Source organism: Corylus avellana, chromosome 2 (genome assembly GCF_965113065.1).
Source record: "Corylus avellana chromosome 2, dhCorAvel1.hap1.2, whole genome shotgun sequence".
NCBI lineage: Eukaryota > Viridiplantae > Streptophyta > Magnoliopsida > Fagales > Betulaceae > Corylus > Corylus avellana.
Genome location: NC_142491.1, coordinates 16736989 through 16755720, shown reverse-complemented (window position 1 = coordinate 16755720; position 18732 = coordinate 16736989). Strand labels below are relative to the sequence as shown.

General features: G+C 38.9%; 1 protein-coding gene across 1 annotated transcript; it reads right to left on the bottom strand.

Annotated features, from left to right (window-relative positions):
- Positions 1–159: 159 nt before the first annotated feature.
- Positions 160–18298, bottom strand: LOC132168097 (Phosphatidylinositol 3- and 4-kinase family protein). Its single transcript, XM_059579174.2, has 26 exons — positions 17081–18298; positions 16567–16908; positions 16304–16465; positions 15731–15901; positions 15411–15569; positions 15185–15312; positions 14689–14995; positions 12147–12315; positions 11747–11964; positions 11245–11403; positions 9552–9734; positions 8883–9413; positions 8426–8785; positions 8088–8302; positions 7204–7387; positions 6881–7017; positions 6568–6721; positions 6187–6453; positions 5556–5633; positions 4882–4932; positions 3707–3879; positions 3430–3625; positions 2859–2999; positions 1198–1406; positions 799–960; positions 160–695 (listed from the first exon to the last, which is right to left on the bottom strand). Exons 1-26 carry the CDS (start codon positions 18080–18082, stop codon positions 437–439), a joined length of 6117 nt encoding a protein of 2038 aa, XP_059435157.2. The 5' UTR covers positions 18083–18298; the 3' UTR covers positions 160–436.
- Positions 18299–18732: the final 434 nt, after the last annotated feature.

Sequence of the window (18732 nt, the reverse complement as noted above, 5' to 3'; positions counted from 1 at the left end):
GAAGCAGCACCCATGTTGGAACAATTCTATCCACCTTCTCTCTTCTTGTTAACAGTGTACTCCTTGTAGTCTTAAGAGAGAGAGAGAGAGAGAGAGAGAGAGAGTACCTTTTTAAGCTATCCTGTTGTGTATCTGCTTCGGACATGTTTGGTTGCCAAATAAACGCAAACGCAACAGCCTGTGAATTTCATTAATAAATATAAACTACAAACTATATTTTTACAAACCTAAGGAGGGATCCCACTACTAGGTTACAGGGAACTCAATTTTGTGTTAGCCGTTTTTACAGTACTCACCTCAACATTACTACAGTGGGCATCCCCCCAGGAAAAATCGCAGCTATATGACAATTATACCATAGAAATACAACCAATCATTTACAAATGAAGTCTAGCTCCAAAATTCCCCCTTTTTCTTTTTCCTTTTTTTTTTTTTTTTACTTCTCAATGCCCTGCTGCAGATATTGTATCAAGTCATAGCCAGCAGTTGTCCACTTGTTGTAAGCATCTGTGCACACACGGATCATGAAATTGGCTGCCTCCCGCTCACTCATCTCAGGATGAAATCTCCGGCGAAGGTTTCCAATGGGGTCACCCCTGCTGAAGCAGGGTAATCCACTATCTCGCATTAACAATACTGTGTTGATAATCCCATCCGTATAACGGCGGGCAGCAAGGTACCCCTTCACGCATAACCTGTGGAGATTCGATAAAAAAGAGTTCGGTTCACAAATACAACAAAGCAATTAAGTTTGATCTAAATAAAAAGTTTATTCATGAACAAACATGTCCTCACTACCTTACAAATTGGATCCAAGTTTCACTTTTCATAGCCCCTGATGGGTCTAGTAGTTGTGTCATCTCATGGCTCAATTTAAAGTGTGCACTTTCAAAGCGCATATTTCCACCCGGTGAAGTTTCCAAGATGAAACCAAAATCGATATGAACAAGCCTCCCCACACTGCATTGACATGTACATTAGAATCGGGCGTATTTCTACACAAACTTTGTTCTGGTATTTGGAAAGACCATAATATGTTTCTTCAAGAATATTATTTGGAATCGGCTAATGAGATTTAAGCAAGTAAATAACCAATTTAGATTTGTCTTGTCGCAACAGAGCTAAATCGAAATAATTCCTGTAATTATCACAAATAACAAGTTACACTCATAAAATCATGAAAAAGATAGATCATACTTGTCAAAAAGAAGATTCCCGTTGTGCCTATCCTTTGGTTGAAGTAAAAGGCTGGCAACTGCATAACCGGCACTGCTAATGATAAAATTCTCACGTGCAGCTTCGAAACTTTGAGAGCCAACAGGCCCATAGTCCTGTTGAAAAATCTCATATAAACCACCATCTGTCGTTTCACCCATCTGACTTCTGCTTCGTGTATTAGGCACAACCTGCAAGATAAGATGGCATTTAGAGATGATTCGAAGAATAATCCATCAAGAGTAAAGCAAAATATTGTTAAATCTTCTAGAATTAGCAAAAGAATTTTATCTTTTATCAAATGCAAATTTCCATAGTCAGACTTAAGAAACAAATATTTTACAATTTCTTATAACTTTTCCCAAATATTGGATTTTTTAATTCGTAGTTTCATTTGTTTTAATTTTATTCATATATTTATTTCTTTACCAGTATCTTTCTTCTTCTTTTTTTTTTTTTTCTTTTTTTTTTTCTGAAAATTAATCGAGATATCACTAAAAACATAAGATGCCACCAGGAACACAAGAAGTATACATGAAAAAAAAAAAAAAAAAAAACCTAACAAGGAGAAAAAAGAGCAAGGAAATCATGGTAACTAGTCACCAAGAGAAACAAAATCAGTTGTCCAAAGATACAAAGTATAGAAAACAATGACTTAAGCTCGTCCAAGGTCCACTCATGGCCCTCAAAACTTCTATCATTCCTTTCACTCTATAGACATCATAAGAAGCATAAAGGCACCATCTTCCACACAGCAGCAGCCAAAAATAAACTATGATTTCTAATCTTGAAAAGCCCAGAAATTCAGCGGATTCAATATCAAAGCACAAAACAAACTGACTCTTCACCCGTTGAAAAGGCCACTTGGTCCAAGCCATGCAGAATGAGTGGTAGGACCATATAAAATAAAACCCTACATCTATTTTTTTTTTTTTTTTTTTTTATGTCGGGGAACCTCTCCAAGGTAGGGCTCTTCGGACCAAAATAAAATCCTACATCCTGGTAAGAAAAATTCCCATCACAGGCCTATGATACAAACAACCAAGAGACTAAGCTTACAAGTACCTTCAACTAATAGTCAATTTTAATTGAAATTTAAGGCTTCTATTTTTGGTTTTCTAATTTAGTTGGTTTGTCATAACAAAATCCAGGTCAAAGGGAATTTTAACCCTCTTGCTTTAATTTTGAGCAAGAAATTAAAAACTAACTTGTTAGAACTCAAATGGAGATACAGCAATTCTGACATTCAATTTCATCCATTTCAATGAGGAAATTCTAGAAAAGATAATTAAGAAGAAAAAAAAACCAACAATGAGGGAAAAAGAACCATAATTTTCAAATCTCCCCTATTCTCTTCAATTGTATATATTCAAGTCTAACAATCCCAAAAATTAGGATAAAGAAAGAAGTAATCTGTCACTTGCTGCATTGATGTGTCAATCAACACAAGCAATATCTTCAATTATTAAGGAAACTATTTAGAAGTACATGAACTCCCACATTCTAGTCTCCCAAGTTGTAATTTGGTAATTGTCCATGTAACATTTTGGCACGAAAACTACATGCACCGCATGTGTACTACATGTGAATATGCATGCACTCAAGTAGAATCCTTCAAATTAAATAGTAAGATAAAAATTCACCTCAATTATGCCTCTCTCCGCGCCAGTTGGGAGAACACCGTAAGGGAACAGATAGAGATTAAGTCCAACTGCTTCAAATATGTCTCGAAGAAGTGCTATCACTTGAAGAGCAAGAACATCCTGTCGACAATCATCTCCGACCTTGAATAAGAGAACTCGGTTAAGCCATGCATAACAAATCTTAAAGAAATTAGGATTGGTCATCAGATAGGCTGATGCCAATTAGTTCATGGGTCCATTAAAGCCAACCCCAACTTTATTGGGATTTAACACATAGTTGGTTAGAATCTCAGATATAATGTAATTTCTACTTATTCCTTTAAGGTCAAAAATGTATTAGCCTGGGCTTTAGTGGAATTTGCAACAATAAATGCATTCAAAACCATTTATGACAAACATGGTGCTAACCAAAAAAAAAAAGGAATAGATAAGAAAAAGGCCAGTAAACTTGAGAGGCTTAATTGTTTAAATTTGCAATAATTGGTTAAACTTTACATGTGCATTCAAAATTCAATTTTTGGGTCTAACTCATAGGTGGATATCAATGGAAATTTTCAACAGAACACCTTACCTTGAAAATGCAAGCTTGGGGCTTTGTATCATTTTGGTCCCCATGCCGATCTACCACGTTAAATGTAATCATTATTGGGACTTTTGCTGCCGACTGTAAGGGTATTCCACTATCCACCCGAATGCCCCTAACAAGCTTGTTAGTAGCAGTTGGTAAATAGAGGTCTTCTCCTTGCACTTCAATTTCCTCCAACTCACTGTCGTAGAAAGTTGAGCCACAACATCAACTGCTAGATGCAATACTTATGGGCTTAACAATTAAAATGTAAGAAACATACCTTCGGATACGAGCTCGGCGCTCTTCCTTGGAATACGGAAAAAGTTTGCCAGAAATCGATGTAACTTTGTCAAAGAAATCAAATTCTCTATTAAACAAGTCAAGTGCCTTGGGAGCAAAACCATCAATAACGCGCTGTCTAACGATTGGTAACAGTGCTTGAAACGAACTATTCTGAAATGACAGAGGAAATAGATAGAAGTTTTCAGCATTTAGCAACAGACTACCAGAAGAAAACATAAAAACTAACCATAAAGATTGAAAATTGTACAAACTACTGATAACAAAGCAGAGTCAAGCTAAAGATGGAAAATTGTAAAAACCACTGATAACAAAGCAGAGTCATGGAAACACATCTTACCTTGTAAGCATATCTAAGGTAAATTTTTTTTTATATGCAAGTAATCGAAATATTATAAAAAGCGAAAAAAGCTACCTAGGTAAACATGAAGTATACAAGAGAAACACCTAATTAGAAAGAGAAAAAAGAAAAAGAAAATCATGAAAACTAAGTTCATGAAGAAAAACAAACACAACTGTCCAAAGATAAAGAGTATTGAAGAACAAATAGTTAAGCTCCACCACCATCCTCTTAGCTTCTATCATTTCTATCCCTCTAAGGACACTACAAAAGGCATAAAGGCAACAACTTCCACACAATTGCACTCTGAGAGCTACCAAATAACCTTCTCCAACAAGCAAACAAGTCTAATACTTGTCTAGGCATAACCTAAAACAGCCCAACACAATTGAAGATAGCATTCCATAAAGTACAAGCAACCTCACAATGGAGAAGAAGATGATCAACAGACTCTCATTCCTCAAACACATACATGCCGCTTCCTAAGGTTATCCATGGTAAGGATCTTTCCTAGAGCGAGCGACTGACCAAGCAAAGAAGGCCCCTCTCAAAGGTAATATGTACAAATTCATCACAAACTTGAATCACTAAAACTAAACCATGCTATCTTCTTATACTATTACCTTCCCCGATACAACCACAACATAGCACCCAACATACAGTTCAATATCCAACACTTCCAATAGTGTAATATCTCTATATACACATTATGAAACAGCATTTTAGCTCCATCGCATTGATGAGAATAGCATGTAGTTTACATCATAAATAAACTACCATGTTCTATTTGACCTGAAGCACACATGCAGACATACCTTCCCAGAGGCAGGATCTTTCCCTGATTCTGATACTTGCATCTCCTCACCCTGCCATTCTTAAACTCAGTGCTAATTGAATGGAAATTAAAATAGATTTACTGTTAAAGCACATTATATTTTGCAGTTTTCATCACAAAATACAACAAAGGAAAAATAAACAGATAAACAAATAAAATAAGGATAGACTGTGATAGGACAGTGCCAATCAAAGTTGATTGGACCTCACTCCTTTTTACATACATGGTCATATTATTTATAGATGTGAACTGCTCAAATAAATCTATATTTTTTTATAAGTATTATTGGAACTGCTCAAATAAATCTATAAAGCATTAGGATAAACAAACTTTAAATTTTGTTTTGTTTATTGAAGTAAAAACATCTATATCTTCACTTAGATTTATACAGTGATTGTGAATAGTGTTACATATATGAGCCAAATAACAATCTTTACTTTCTAATAAAAAGAAGTGTTAATTTCCTAATTTTACTCCGTTGTCTATCATAAAAGAAATGCTTCACTTATTGAAAGGTTAACTATTTATCTAAAAAGGGGCGAGACCCTATTGACATTGACTGGACACCATCCTATTATAATTTATGCCAATAAAAAATGAATACTAAAACAGTTAACTACAGCTGTAGAAGTCACAGTTGGAATTTTTCCACACCTGTAGATGCCATATCAGAATATGAGCAAATACATCATCTCTTTGAGCTGCTCTGAGCAAATATCCCTCTACTAACCTCTGCAAAATGATGAAGTAAAAATCAGAAAAATTCAGACATTCACAGATATTGATATGTTGTATTCATAATGGCATTATTTGGCCTGCAGATGAAACAAACTTGTGATTGTGCTGAATTGGATTCTCCTGGGCTGCGCAAGTTCAGTTTGGTGGGTCAAAGGGGAAAAAATGATAATCAATGAATTGGTATTAAAAAACTGCAGTTTAACCAGAAATATTTGCTTTCCTCACTATCTTTGTTGGTTTCATGCCACATAATTTATTCAAAATGGATAATTTTTATTTTGAACTGGCAAATATTCCATGGCATGTAAAAACCACTTATAATTGGATAAGGTTCAGGATGGTTTGAATTGCCCCAGAACTCCGCCAACCCAAATTAAATCGAATTAGATTGGGATAAACCTGTCCAACATCTACGAACAAAAAATCTAGCATAAAATGCCCATGCTTGGGTTCAACTTTATGCAACAAATGAAAACATATGTACACACACCCCAGCCGCACGTACACTCACAAAGAAAACAATAAACATCTTTATTAGAAATCTAACCTCTTCATCATATCGCAGGGCCTGCACAAGCTGCGGCATGAAGAAGGTTACTGTTTTGGGAGGATAGGACTCCAGAACCCTAAGAACATATGCCATAACACGTGGATGACCCTTATAAGCAGGAGTGAGGAACTCAAGAGCTTGTGTAATTGAACATGCAGCCCAGTGCGGCAATTGTTGCAAAAGTGTAGAATTTTCATCAACTGCCTTCGGGGTGACAAAATAAGGTAATGCTTCAGGTATGCAGCGGATGTCCACCATATGCGACTGCAAGAACAATGCCACTGAATTTAAGATATCACGTAATATAAAATTCCCTTGAGTGACAAAGGGAAGATGGTCTACCATCACCAAAGATTAATGATAATGAGATAAACATACCTGAACCAGCTGAACTATTTCAGCCTTCAAATATGTGTTTGTTGGGAACCTTGAGGCCAAGGAAAAAGCAATCTGAGGATCCACAGAGAAAGCTGTTCTAGCGTATTCAATCCATTTCTCCGAGCTAATTTTAGGCCGGGAAGATGTACTTTCCCTGGAAAATGAATGGAAATACAAAATTAAAATATTTGATCCCTAGATTGAATTGCCTCTGTAACATAATGGCTCAAAAAGACACCTAAAAATGAGAAGAAAAAAAAAAAAAAAAAAACAGAACACGATGAGAACATTCTCCAATAGGATAAAACACTACTTTGAGTTAAGGGGTTGAGCCCAAACTTCTAGCCTATCGGCCTCATGCTGGCATAGCATTAAGAGTAGCTGCTTTCGCTTTTCTCTTCCCACTGCATAGTTCTCCATCTGGCCCCAGACAGGGTGATACTGATTGTTCTGCAGATATTGAAGTAATTATAAGGATACATTGCACATAGAGCTTGCACAATTGACAGGAGGGAAAAAAATTAAGAACACTGCTTAAAAACTAAAAGACGGATGTGTCTTTTTAAGGATGAAGAGAAATGTCTCAAAACAATCTGTGTCTGTAAATTCCATGTGCTGCAAATATAATCACCTTACCACATCAATTAATGAACTTCCATTTTCACGTGTCCGTGCTTTTGAATCGGATTGAAGAGCATCTACTCGCTCATTTGAAAGGTAGTGAACAAATAAAGAGACAGATTGAGCCTCACTCTGGGTGAAATTCATATTGTTCATGTCATACCATTCAGGCTCATAAGCAAACCAGCCCAAAGAGGCCCTGTAACATGCACCAAAGAAAACATTCAATTTCAAAAACATACGCAAGTTCACTTAACAGGAAACTGTGCTGTAGTGCAACACTTAGACAAGTGTCCGAACGCCAAATCAGAATGTTAAATTCAACTATCCTTAACCAATAAACAGCTGTAAGCCTCACTATCAGAAGTTCAATATCATCTATGGGAAGACAAAAAGGAAAAAAACGAAAGGTATTTAAGTTGCAAAATTAATATTACAGGAAATTTCATTTTCGTGCGTGTAGCCAATTCTCTAACTACAGACCATCAGCAGTACAAAGCTTACAAACTGAGTACTTTTAAAAATAGTGACTAAATACAATATTATGTTAACCAGAACCTACATTGACTCTTGCAAGAAAAAAGAAAAAAGATGATGCTAGCTATCTTTATCATCTTATTAATAATTGGGAAAAAATGCAATTATTATAGTCACCTATACAAGCATAAAAAATGAAGACCATGCCAAGTTTCTTAGTTTGCAATTCAGGCTATGCACAAATCCAGAAGAAGAGAAGGTTAAAATCAATAAAAACAATGAATTCAAAGTTTCTCAGCACAAAGACGAGCAATTGTTATGCATATGTGGAGAAAATGCTAGCAGAGATGCTAGTAGTTAAAAGTCAATGAAGTACTAAGAATGCAGAATCCAAACAAAAGTAAAGAGTCAATTGCTATCACCTATAAATCCGGTCCTCCAGCAGCTGAAGCCCTGTTTTAAAATTCTGCAGATTGCCCTGGGACTGGCATGAGCAGAACTTTAGCCCAAGAAGCATGACAGTGAAAAAAGTACCAGTGGCTGCAGGATGGCGTGAAAAGTTCCAAGGGAGTTTTGTGGTCCCTTGTAACAACCGACCAAGAAGCAAGAGTTGCTCAACGCTATTGTGTCGAACTACCTATAAAAAAAATAAAAAGATAAAGGACCATAGAAATATAATAAAAACAGGGAAAATAATATAAACTTTTATTAAATGAAGCAACATCCCCAAATAGAAGATGAATAAACTTTTATTCCTGACCTCAAAGCGATCAATAAAAAATCCAAGCCATAGCCTATGAGCAATTATCTGCTCAACAGGATCAGTTTCAGGCTGCATTTCTGGCTCCCCAGAAACAAGGTGAGGCCTTAATTTTGCAGAAGGCCCTGAACACCTTGCTTCAGAGGCAAAAAGGCCTCGCTTCGTATCAATTGTCCATAACCATGCATCAACAAGCTCAGCAAGTATAAGAGATCCCAATTGAGGTGCAGCAGAAACCAACCACGTCCAAATGAAAACACCAGTTTCCATTGCATCAGGTGTAGAAATGTAAGCCGGACACCAACAAAGAAGACGTAGAAGTTGTGAGAAGCCCTCTAAATTTGATTTTGATTCAGAACCCTGCCAAATAAAAGAATTGAGATAAAGAGAACATGGTCTCATAGAAGATTCTTCCATTCTGTAAAGAATACACATGAAAATTGGAAATATATTTTACCAGATTTGACAGGAGTAATGCAGTGGCCTGAGAACAAGTTTCGTGAAATTGTGACTTGTCCAATTCCCCACCTTTTTCTGCAATGTTAACAAATTGTTGAAGTAAACGCACAAACTTAGTTAGCAGCATCGCATTGAAAACATCATCTTCGGCCTGTGGCTGTTGAGGAAATGCTCCAGATATCAACCTTTGAAGGCCAGCCCCAAGCCCAAAGCCGGTTGAAGCACCTGATTGAAATCCACCAATGCTATTGTACAACCTTCTCATGCCAGCAATCTCTCCAGCATGGTTGCATTTCACTGTTGCACTGACTATACCAGTACTGAGTACCTCCAAGTTAAAGGCTTCTGTTAATTTTAAGTTTGCTCCAGATGCTGCAGCTGCAGCAGCCATGACTGCCGGAATATTTGCCGTTTGTATGCCTGTCCAGATATCATTTTTACCAGTTCCAATTCTTGTCTCAGATAAAAGAGAAACCACATCAGTTGTATGCTGTGCTCTTTGCCATGTGTTTGCTTTGCAAAGCTTTTCCTGAATTGTAAAAACAAAATACATGAACAAACGTAACAAAACTAAAAATTCAGACAAAGATGCCTATTATAACATTAATGAAACTAAAAGTAGTGGTAATAACAGTAATGATAAAAGGATGTTAGTATATTTGCGAACCTGTAGAAGACCCTGGCTAGTGCAGGGAGCATATGAAAGTGATTTGACGATCCATTCTCGAACAATCTTTTGGTACAAAGAACGAACTGCCACCATCCAAGCAGGATCATTGACAACAGCCGAAGGTGACTCATTATGAATTGAGAACAGCAGTGAATCTAGACAAGATGAATTCCACAAAACCTGTATTCATGTGGTTCCATTAGTTTTTTTATATATATAAATATCATTAAAGGTGCAAAGTGCAACCCAAGTACACAGAAAGTATACAGGAGAATGCCTAAATAGAAGGAGAAAAACGTACAAGCAAATCATTAAAATGATCACCAAGGGAGCTAAAAATGCAGTTGTCCAAGTATAAAGAAAATAAAAGGACTTGATCTCATCAAACGTCCTCTCACAGTCCTCGAAATTTCAATCATTTCTTTCCCTCCAAAGGCACCACAAAAGCCAAGAGGGCCCTATCTTCCACACAACAACACTTTGAGAGCACCCACCCGTCCACCAACAAGCAAACAAATCAACCGGACTAGGCATAACACAGAACAACCCAAAGCGACTAAAGAAATCATTCCATAAGGCGTAGGCAACCTCACAATGGAAAAGAAGATGGTCAACGGGCTCCCCATTCCTCTTGCACATGCCACTTCCTAAGATTATCCATGGTAAGAATCTTTCCTAGGGTTGCCGACCAAGAGAAAAAGAAAACCTCTCAAAGGAACCTTAGATTAGCCAAATACTCATCCAAGGGAAAGGGAAGCCATCTTTACATGCAAGAACCCTGTAAAAGGAGCTAACATCAAACATCCTTTTGTGCAAAGGGGCCCACCAAAGTTTGTATTCCTCTTCCTGTCTCACTCTACAAGAATACAACAACAAAGTGAAGAAGGAAGCCAAGAAATCCACAACCCAATCGTGAGTCGCTCTAATAAAGCTTACATTCCACTAAGGGGAACCAATAGAAAAATCCAAATGAACTGCAACAGAAGCTTCCTTCATACAAGCAATGCTATATAAATCCGGGAATGCTTCCTCAAGAGTCAACTCTCCGCACCACACATCATCCAAGAATCTGATCTTGGAACCGTCTCCTAGCTCAAATCTAGTATACTATAAAACAACCTCCACCCCCTCTTAATATTCTTCTAGAGCCCCACACTATACAGCCCAATGGGATCAATAGAACACCGCTTGCCCAAGCACTACCAAATTTAGAATCCAAAACTCTCCACCATGCCTCTCTCTTTCGCACATAGCATCGCAACCATTTCCTTAAAAGAGCACAACTGAACATCTTCAAGTTTCGAATCCCCAAACCTCCCTTGAAAATAGAAGAGCAAACCTTGTACCAACTAACCAAGTGAAATTTGAATTCTTCACCCATCTCACCCCATAAGAAATCTCAATGGAGCTTCTCTATTCAATTTACAACACCAGCAGGAAGGGGGGAAAGAGACAAGAAGTGTGTAAGTTGGAAATAGTGCTCTTTATAAGGGTAACCCTACCACCCTTAGACAGATGCATCATATTCTAACTAGCCAACCAACGTTCAATCTTTTGAACACCATCCCAAATAGACTTGGCCTTGTATCAAGCCCCAGTGGTTCCATTAGTTTCAAATGTACTACTCAAAATTAAAAATAAAAACAAAGCATAGGTATAAGTGAGAATAGCATTACTAATAAGACATTACCTGTGGAAACCTATCTCTCAACTGAGTCAGCAGGTTCACAGCAATGTCCCGTATGTGTTCCTCCCTCCGGCACATACTTTTGATGAGAAAACAGGTATGGGCGTAAAGAGTTGAGTCTCGGACATCAGCTGCATCACCTGTATCAGATATTCGATCCACCTGAACCAAGATCAAAGGACAAGTGATGTTCACATAGCACGCACAGCAGAAAATAGTAAAAAAAAAACACATTTCATTTCAACAAATTTATACCATCATCTAAGACAGGACTAGTTTGCTAAAACAGGAAAAAACAAATACTTTAGTCCTAAAAACCATCGATTGTTAGAGGCATTTGGACCATTTTTACTTGAGAAGTAAAGTTGAAGAACAGTAAAAGAATGTCCCCAGCAATATAATACACTGCAAAAGAAGTGCAAGCTCAAGGCGCATTGCTAAATGCATTTTGTGCTCTGGATGTAAAGGAATTTGCTTAAAAGCTTTATAGAAAACACAGGCATACCAGCCACGATACTGCCGTTTCAAATGCCCTGTGGACAATTGCTGTTAAACACTGGAAGACAGCTGGCATGAGATTTGGAGTTTTTAGGTATTCAAAGACACAACTGAAGGCACTTCTAGAAGTAGTCACAACAGTGCCACCATTAAGGATGCCACCATTGCTGCCGAAGCGTATAATTTCCAGAAAAGCTACTGCAAGAAGATAGGTAGCTTTTACACCTGTAAAATGAATAGAAAATCAATGTTTCAGACATCAAATGGTATATAGTGAATTCACCAAACGAAATCCAAAAAAGTCTATTTCCTCAATATCAATACCATTGAAGTGTCAATTTGCGAACAGTAGATGAAAGAGAGAATCTCACTTCATTCAAAATAAAATAGTAAGTAATTTATCTAACCTGAAATCGTGCTCATTGCTGCAACATCAACTCGCCCTCCTAGAGCAGCAGAAAGAGCAGCTCTCTGGGTTACAGCAGCTTTCTCATTGCCACTCCCTCGACGACTGTCCGGGTTGTGAAGAGCATTGAGTTCTAACTCATCTTCGAGCCATTTCACAGAGCTAACAACCTAGAAAGAAACAAAAATCCTCACATAAAATGACAAATATAAGCATTTTTTAAAATAGATAATACATATACACCCGAACTTTAAATGACCAGTCCAAAAAGAAATTAGTATATTCAAGGTAAGCAGAATCTTTAAAACACTGAAGCCGAGTAAAGCAGCCAACACAGACAATTGGCCCTTCCTTCACAAAGCATCACCTAGTGACAATATGCATACCCTATGCAAAAGAAATTATAGTTTCATTTTTCAACTTCAGAAAACTCTCAAATATTCACTGAAATTACTAATACCAATTCATGTGATAAACAATGAGGCGAGATTCGGGTATCTGAATAGAATTGCCTCATGCGCTTCCAAATACTAGAAGAAAAAAAAATCAAACCAAGGTAAATCATTAAAAGATTAAGTGCACACTCACAACATGCATAACTAATTACAAAAGGGAAAAAAATCACATTTCAATATGTTTGCTTACACGACCAAAGGCTCATACTCATATATCTACTCGGGTACGTGATTCTACCCTCATCCATCTTGCTTTTAGTTCACGAGCAAGACAACAAAACAATAAGGACATTTTTTTTGCTTTTTTTATGTCGGAGAACCTCTCCAAGGCAGGGCCCTTCGGATCCATCCCTGCGGAGTAAACCCCGGTCCCGTGCACCGCACCCTTGGAAGTTTCCCTACACGGAACTGGTTAAGTCGCTAGCTTTTCACTAGGGGGCGTAGCCCCAAGGAATTGTTTGCACCCATGAGGTGTTGAACCTTAGACCTTAAAGGGAGCAAACCTCAAGACCAAGGCCTTTAGTACTTTACTAAAGTATCTACTCAGGGAAACTAACACAGAGTATCTAGGCCCAAAGCAACACGGGCTGATTAGTCCACTTCATCCAGCCCACTAGATAGCATAAGCCTAGTCTTTTATTTTATGTCATGCTTATTGTTATGTTTTAGTATCCTGTTTCTTTGAATTTTTTTATAAGTAATCACAATTTCATTAAAAAGCACAAAGGTGAAGCCCCAAGAAAGAGAGAAAAATTATTTGGTATAATATTATTTCTATCTTTGCTATAAATTTTTGTTTTATTACAGGGAAATCTGTTAAATCCCTTTGTATGATCTTTCCTTGGGGGGCGCTGACCAAGAAAAACAAATAATTATACTATCTAAATGAGTTTAGCCTTTGATTTGTGTATTATCAAGACAAATTTGACAAAATGGTAGTTGTATTTAATGGCTGAATGCCTGGATCTCATCTAATCAGGCAAATCATTTCGTGCAGTCAATGTTCTAAGAAGATCCATGAAAGCGTGTATCCTAATTCTTTTTCCTTTTCTGCTGGATTTCGGTGGCGGCAAAACTTGCAAGAGGCATATAACTAAAGAGGAGTAACATCCTAAAATCGGAGAGACCAATGGCCTAAATCCAATCCATGTAGGCAATTGCAGGCCTATCTAGATAGCCCTCTAAACAAAACTTAAGCCGGTTGTTAATAGAAACATCTTTTAGAATCTAAGCCAACTTGGCATGGGGCAAGTGGGAGCTTATCTTGAGATCACATTCATCCTCTTATAACTAGCAGGGTAGGAAGTCTCCACCAAGATAAAGCTCCTCATAATTCTGATGGATTTGCCTTGGTGCATTGGTGGTGATTTCAATTAAAAATCACCACCAACAATTATATAAATCACCACACCAATACACAAATAATATTACAATTAAAACAAACTAGAGTCAGAACGTAGCCATCAGTTTATATAATTGTCTCTTAACATTGAATCAACAATAAAGGTTTAAAAGCCCATTACTAAATGCTGGCCCTAACAGGCAGGAATCGGCATGCACTATTCAATCCTAACCTTTGATAATCATTAAATGAAGCGGCTACACTCAACAGGCAAGCAAAACATGAAGGTGATCGGGGGAGCATCACCTCATTACTGGAGCATTGATGCCCACCCCTTATGCAAGCAAGAGTCAGCCTACCAATGTAAGGCAACATTAATGCAGAGCTTCACATGCACTCATAGAAAATTTCAAGTTTTCATATGTACAAGTAAATGAAACTGAGTATCCAAGACAAGACATAATTACTCCAGGACAGAAACCTAACAAGGTGATTCCAATAAGCAACAAAACAATCAGTGAGACATGAAGACATGAAGAAGGATAATCTAATAAGATTGAGTATCCAAAACAATTTCACATGATACACCAAAACAGCAACCTAACAAAGCAATTTGTGTATGTAACAAAACATTCAGTGAGAAAAAAACAACTCCCACAATATAAAAGCAAGCAAGCGATAGATACTAATTACTAGCATGGAGAACAAACTAGCCTCAAACAGAAAACTCTTCACAATCAACTTACTAGTGGAGGAGTCCCTTGAGCAATACGCAGAACAGCAGAAGACCACAGTGTATTCCACATGTATGGTCCACCCACAGCTTGAAGAGCAATGGCACCAATGCTTCCCACGCTGTTCAGTGTACTGGATACTGACTTTGTTGGTAGTTGAATCTTCTGTATGGGAGGTGCTAAGCCAAAAAGAGCAACATAGAACCATAGGTTGCGAAATAACTTCAAAACTGAAGGTTCCACATCTACAGTAGGATCAAAATCAGAACATATTTCAGCGATAGCAGGAAGCAGAGGCCCCAGAAAATCTGCTCCACTCCTGAAACAGTAGTATCAGCTATGAAGTCTCTAATGTGCAATGCAATAACAAAAATCGGGTAGTTGAAATCAGTAATATAAAACAAAAGCCTCCAGAAGACTTGCTCAAGATGTCATAAATCAAAAAGAGAAATCACGTAACACGCCATCATAACATGCAATCAGCATGAATGTAACTATAGAGTTATACCTTCCACTTTTGGACTCAGCAGCCAGGCCTACATCTGAGCACAAAGATAGCAATCGGTGACGATAGTCTGAACGCAACTTTGCACTTGTAAGACCACTAGCAATCAGAAGAAATCCTGCAGGAAGTGTCTGAATGTGATTGAACCAGTGAGTGTCCATTTGAGAAAATATACAGTCAAGCAACCTAACATTATCAAGCACAGAGCACTTTATTAGACAATGAGTACCTCAACACGTTCTGTAGTGGCTTCAGGTGCTATTGTTTTGCTTTCAGCAGATCCTATACTTGAAAGTTTACGCAAGTAACTTCTTGTCATCAGAACTACCGTCTCACGATAAGACTTCTCAAACCCTAGACTTGCAATGCGAGATACAGCATCAAGAAGCTGCAGTAAATTTAGTGCGAGAAAAGTTGAGAAACCATGCAACTAAAGGAGCAACAGCTATTTGATTCTGTTATATTGACCAATATTAAACGAAACAAATAGATAAAAAGATGTAAAATGCACATCAGCAGATGCATGCTCTTAAGACAAAGATTCCATACTCGGAGTCGCAATAAACTAGGAGTTGAAGCATCACCCTCTTCTAAGCTTTCAATGAAAAGAGGTAATATCATGTCCACTACTTCCACTTTTTTGACAGCCACATTCACATCAGCTAGCAAGCGTATAACATTAAGTTGCACAACAGGAACTGCCTGTTTCTCTTTATCAGCCTGTAATTGGTAAAAATTAAAATGCATACAATGAAATTAAGTATTAATAAAAAAAATTAAATAAGCACAAAGATCTCAAAGATATTGATTAGTTAGGACACAATAAATCTTGTTGTTCAAATAGGTTTTCCCCCAATTGGAAAATACAAAGGTATAGATACCGCTAATATAATTACAGTCTCAAACCAATATAATAGGGATATCTGTGCTTCGCAAACAGTAATTACATGAGAGGTAAAGGTCCAAACAATCATGGGGAAAAGTCAAAAGGAGCCCAAAAGGCGATAACTTAATTTCCCACAAATTTAATATGCATTCGAAAATATGAATACAAGCATAATTAGAGATGTATATTTCTACGCATATGATTGGCATGCCACTGTCATTCGAGATAAGACCAACCTGTTCCTCATAATCATTTCGTTCACGTATACTTGTAGCCAATCCCATGATATAAGTATCCACGGGAGCCCGCTCCTTGGTCCAGCAAGATTCAATAATTTGACAACTAGTCTTCATGACACTCTCAAACATAGCTCCCTGGCTACTGCCCCAAGTATCAGCCTGTTACAATTGCATTGTACAAAAATACAATACCCAAAAAACAGATTACCACATTGCATGTGAATTTTGATGTAAAATCAAAACACATCCAAACTATGTACCTGTGCACAAACAGCCAGCGCAATGGGTTTAAGGCGGATGAGCAATACACGCAGCAGCTGACCTCCTCGAGCCACAGCAACTTGTGCAACCCCAGCAAGCAAGGAACCAAAGAGTTCTTCACAAGCTCTCAGCTTGCGCCAAACCGAGAGCAAACAGGCTTCAGCAGCATCAATCAACAATGCAACTGCCTCGTGCACCAACCTCTTGGTGGATTTTCCCTCAGAGTCAAGGGCCCCAATGCTCTTAACATTCAACTTGGCAGCAGCCAGATAAACCAACAATTTCATATTGATTCTGGCCTTCAAAAGCGCCCCTTGTTCGTTCCAGTCCCGCTTCCTAATCTGCCCATACAACCAACAATTCAACCATCTCTATCTTATTCTCCCTTCCTCTTTAACAAGTTGAATCCCCAAATATCCCATGAACTACATACTAGCTACCTACAGACCTACATATAAGAAACATAGCAAATTTCAAATTTTGCAAAAATGGTAACATCTAAAACCTCCTTACCTTTAGAAAAACGGACAAAGATTGGAGCTGCTTCTTGGCGATCAACCTCACCTGCTCCAAAAGCCTGGAATCAATTTGAACCTTGTCCAAAATGTGGGCAATCAATTTGAACGCTATTTCTTGCTTCTCCAAGCTCTCCACGGACTCTTCCTCGAACGAAGTGACCTGTTGCCTAAACATAGCTCCACCAACATCGTTGAGCCCCAAATTCGCACCCAACTGATCAACCCCACTCCCACTCTTCCACAAAATGCTGCCCCCATTCATCACCATCGACCCCCTCGACGACGTCGCACTGGTCACCTCGTCCCCAACCCTCGAACTCGAGGTCGAACCGGACACGTGGCTCACCTCATTTCCCGGACTCGCCTCGCTCTCGTTCGGCTGGTAATGGTTCACGCTCAATGGCGAGCTCTGCGCCGACGAGGTCTCGGAATTCGCGGCCGGAACTTGCTCTCTCGGCGTGCCGGGGGCAAGGACCGGGATCGAGAGCTGATCGAGGAGGCACGTGACGAATCTGTCGGCGTCAGAGGGCATAATCGGCAAGAAATTCTGCGACAAGGCCGTCAAGAAAACCCTAGAAATCGCCGAATTCGCACCAATCGCCGATAAAACGACGTCGCCGGAGAACCCCGCTATTTCGGCGGCGAAATCGGAGGACAATTCGGCGGCCTTAGCGACGTAGCTCAGGAAATCAGCGAAGAACGAGGCGATCGACTCTGTGCTGTAGGATTGCGGCCAGAAAGACTCGGTGAACGAGGAGGGAACGGAGTGGAGGAACTCGAGAACGACGGATTTGGGTCGCGTATCCGAGGAATCGGAGCATTTGGAGAGGAATCTAGCCACGGCGAGAACGGCATTGAGCTGAGAACGCGAAACCCGAAGCGATCCGGACGAAAGCGAGTCGGGTTGGGGGCAGCGGTTGCACATCCACGCGAGCTTCTCAGAGAATTGGGTCGGGTTCCGAGCCACCAGGTCGCAGAGCTCCGTCAGAGCCTCCATTTCGGCGATTCGAACCCCGAGACTCTAAAACCAAGAGGAGTAGATCTTAGGGTTTTTCACACATTGGCTTTCTTCATTTTGCTAACGTCGCTGTTGGGGTTCCAGTCATCGGCATTTGCATTCTCTTCTCTTTTTTTTTTTTTTTTTTTCTTTCCTGTAAATTTGGATGTTAGAGATTCTCTTTTTGGTTTTTATGAGGGGGGAACCTTCTGTCTCTCTCGCGCCTCTTGGATCCGTTTCTCTTTTTACTGTTTCTATCTGTCTCTGTCTTGTCCTTCTATTTATACGTCGTCGTACGGGATGTCTTGTGAGACCAACTCTACTCTACGAGTGATAGCTATCTTTGGGATGAGCCAGGCCAAGCGACACTGTAAATTGACACGTAGCAGCAGAAATTAATTTTTTATCTTTTTTTTTTAAAAAAAAATCAAAATATTAAAAAAAAACAAAAAAAAATGGGGGAGGGGGGGAATGCTGGGGTGGTTCCAGCCACCCCTTGGCCAAAATTGGGTGGCCGGACCACCCCATTTTTGGCCAAGAGCCACCCCCAAATGCACCGATTCCCTTTTTTTTTTTTTTTGGCCAAGGGGGTGGCCGGACCACCACCTTGGCCACGGGGGTGGTTCGACCACCCCCAGATCGGCCAGCCA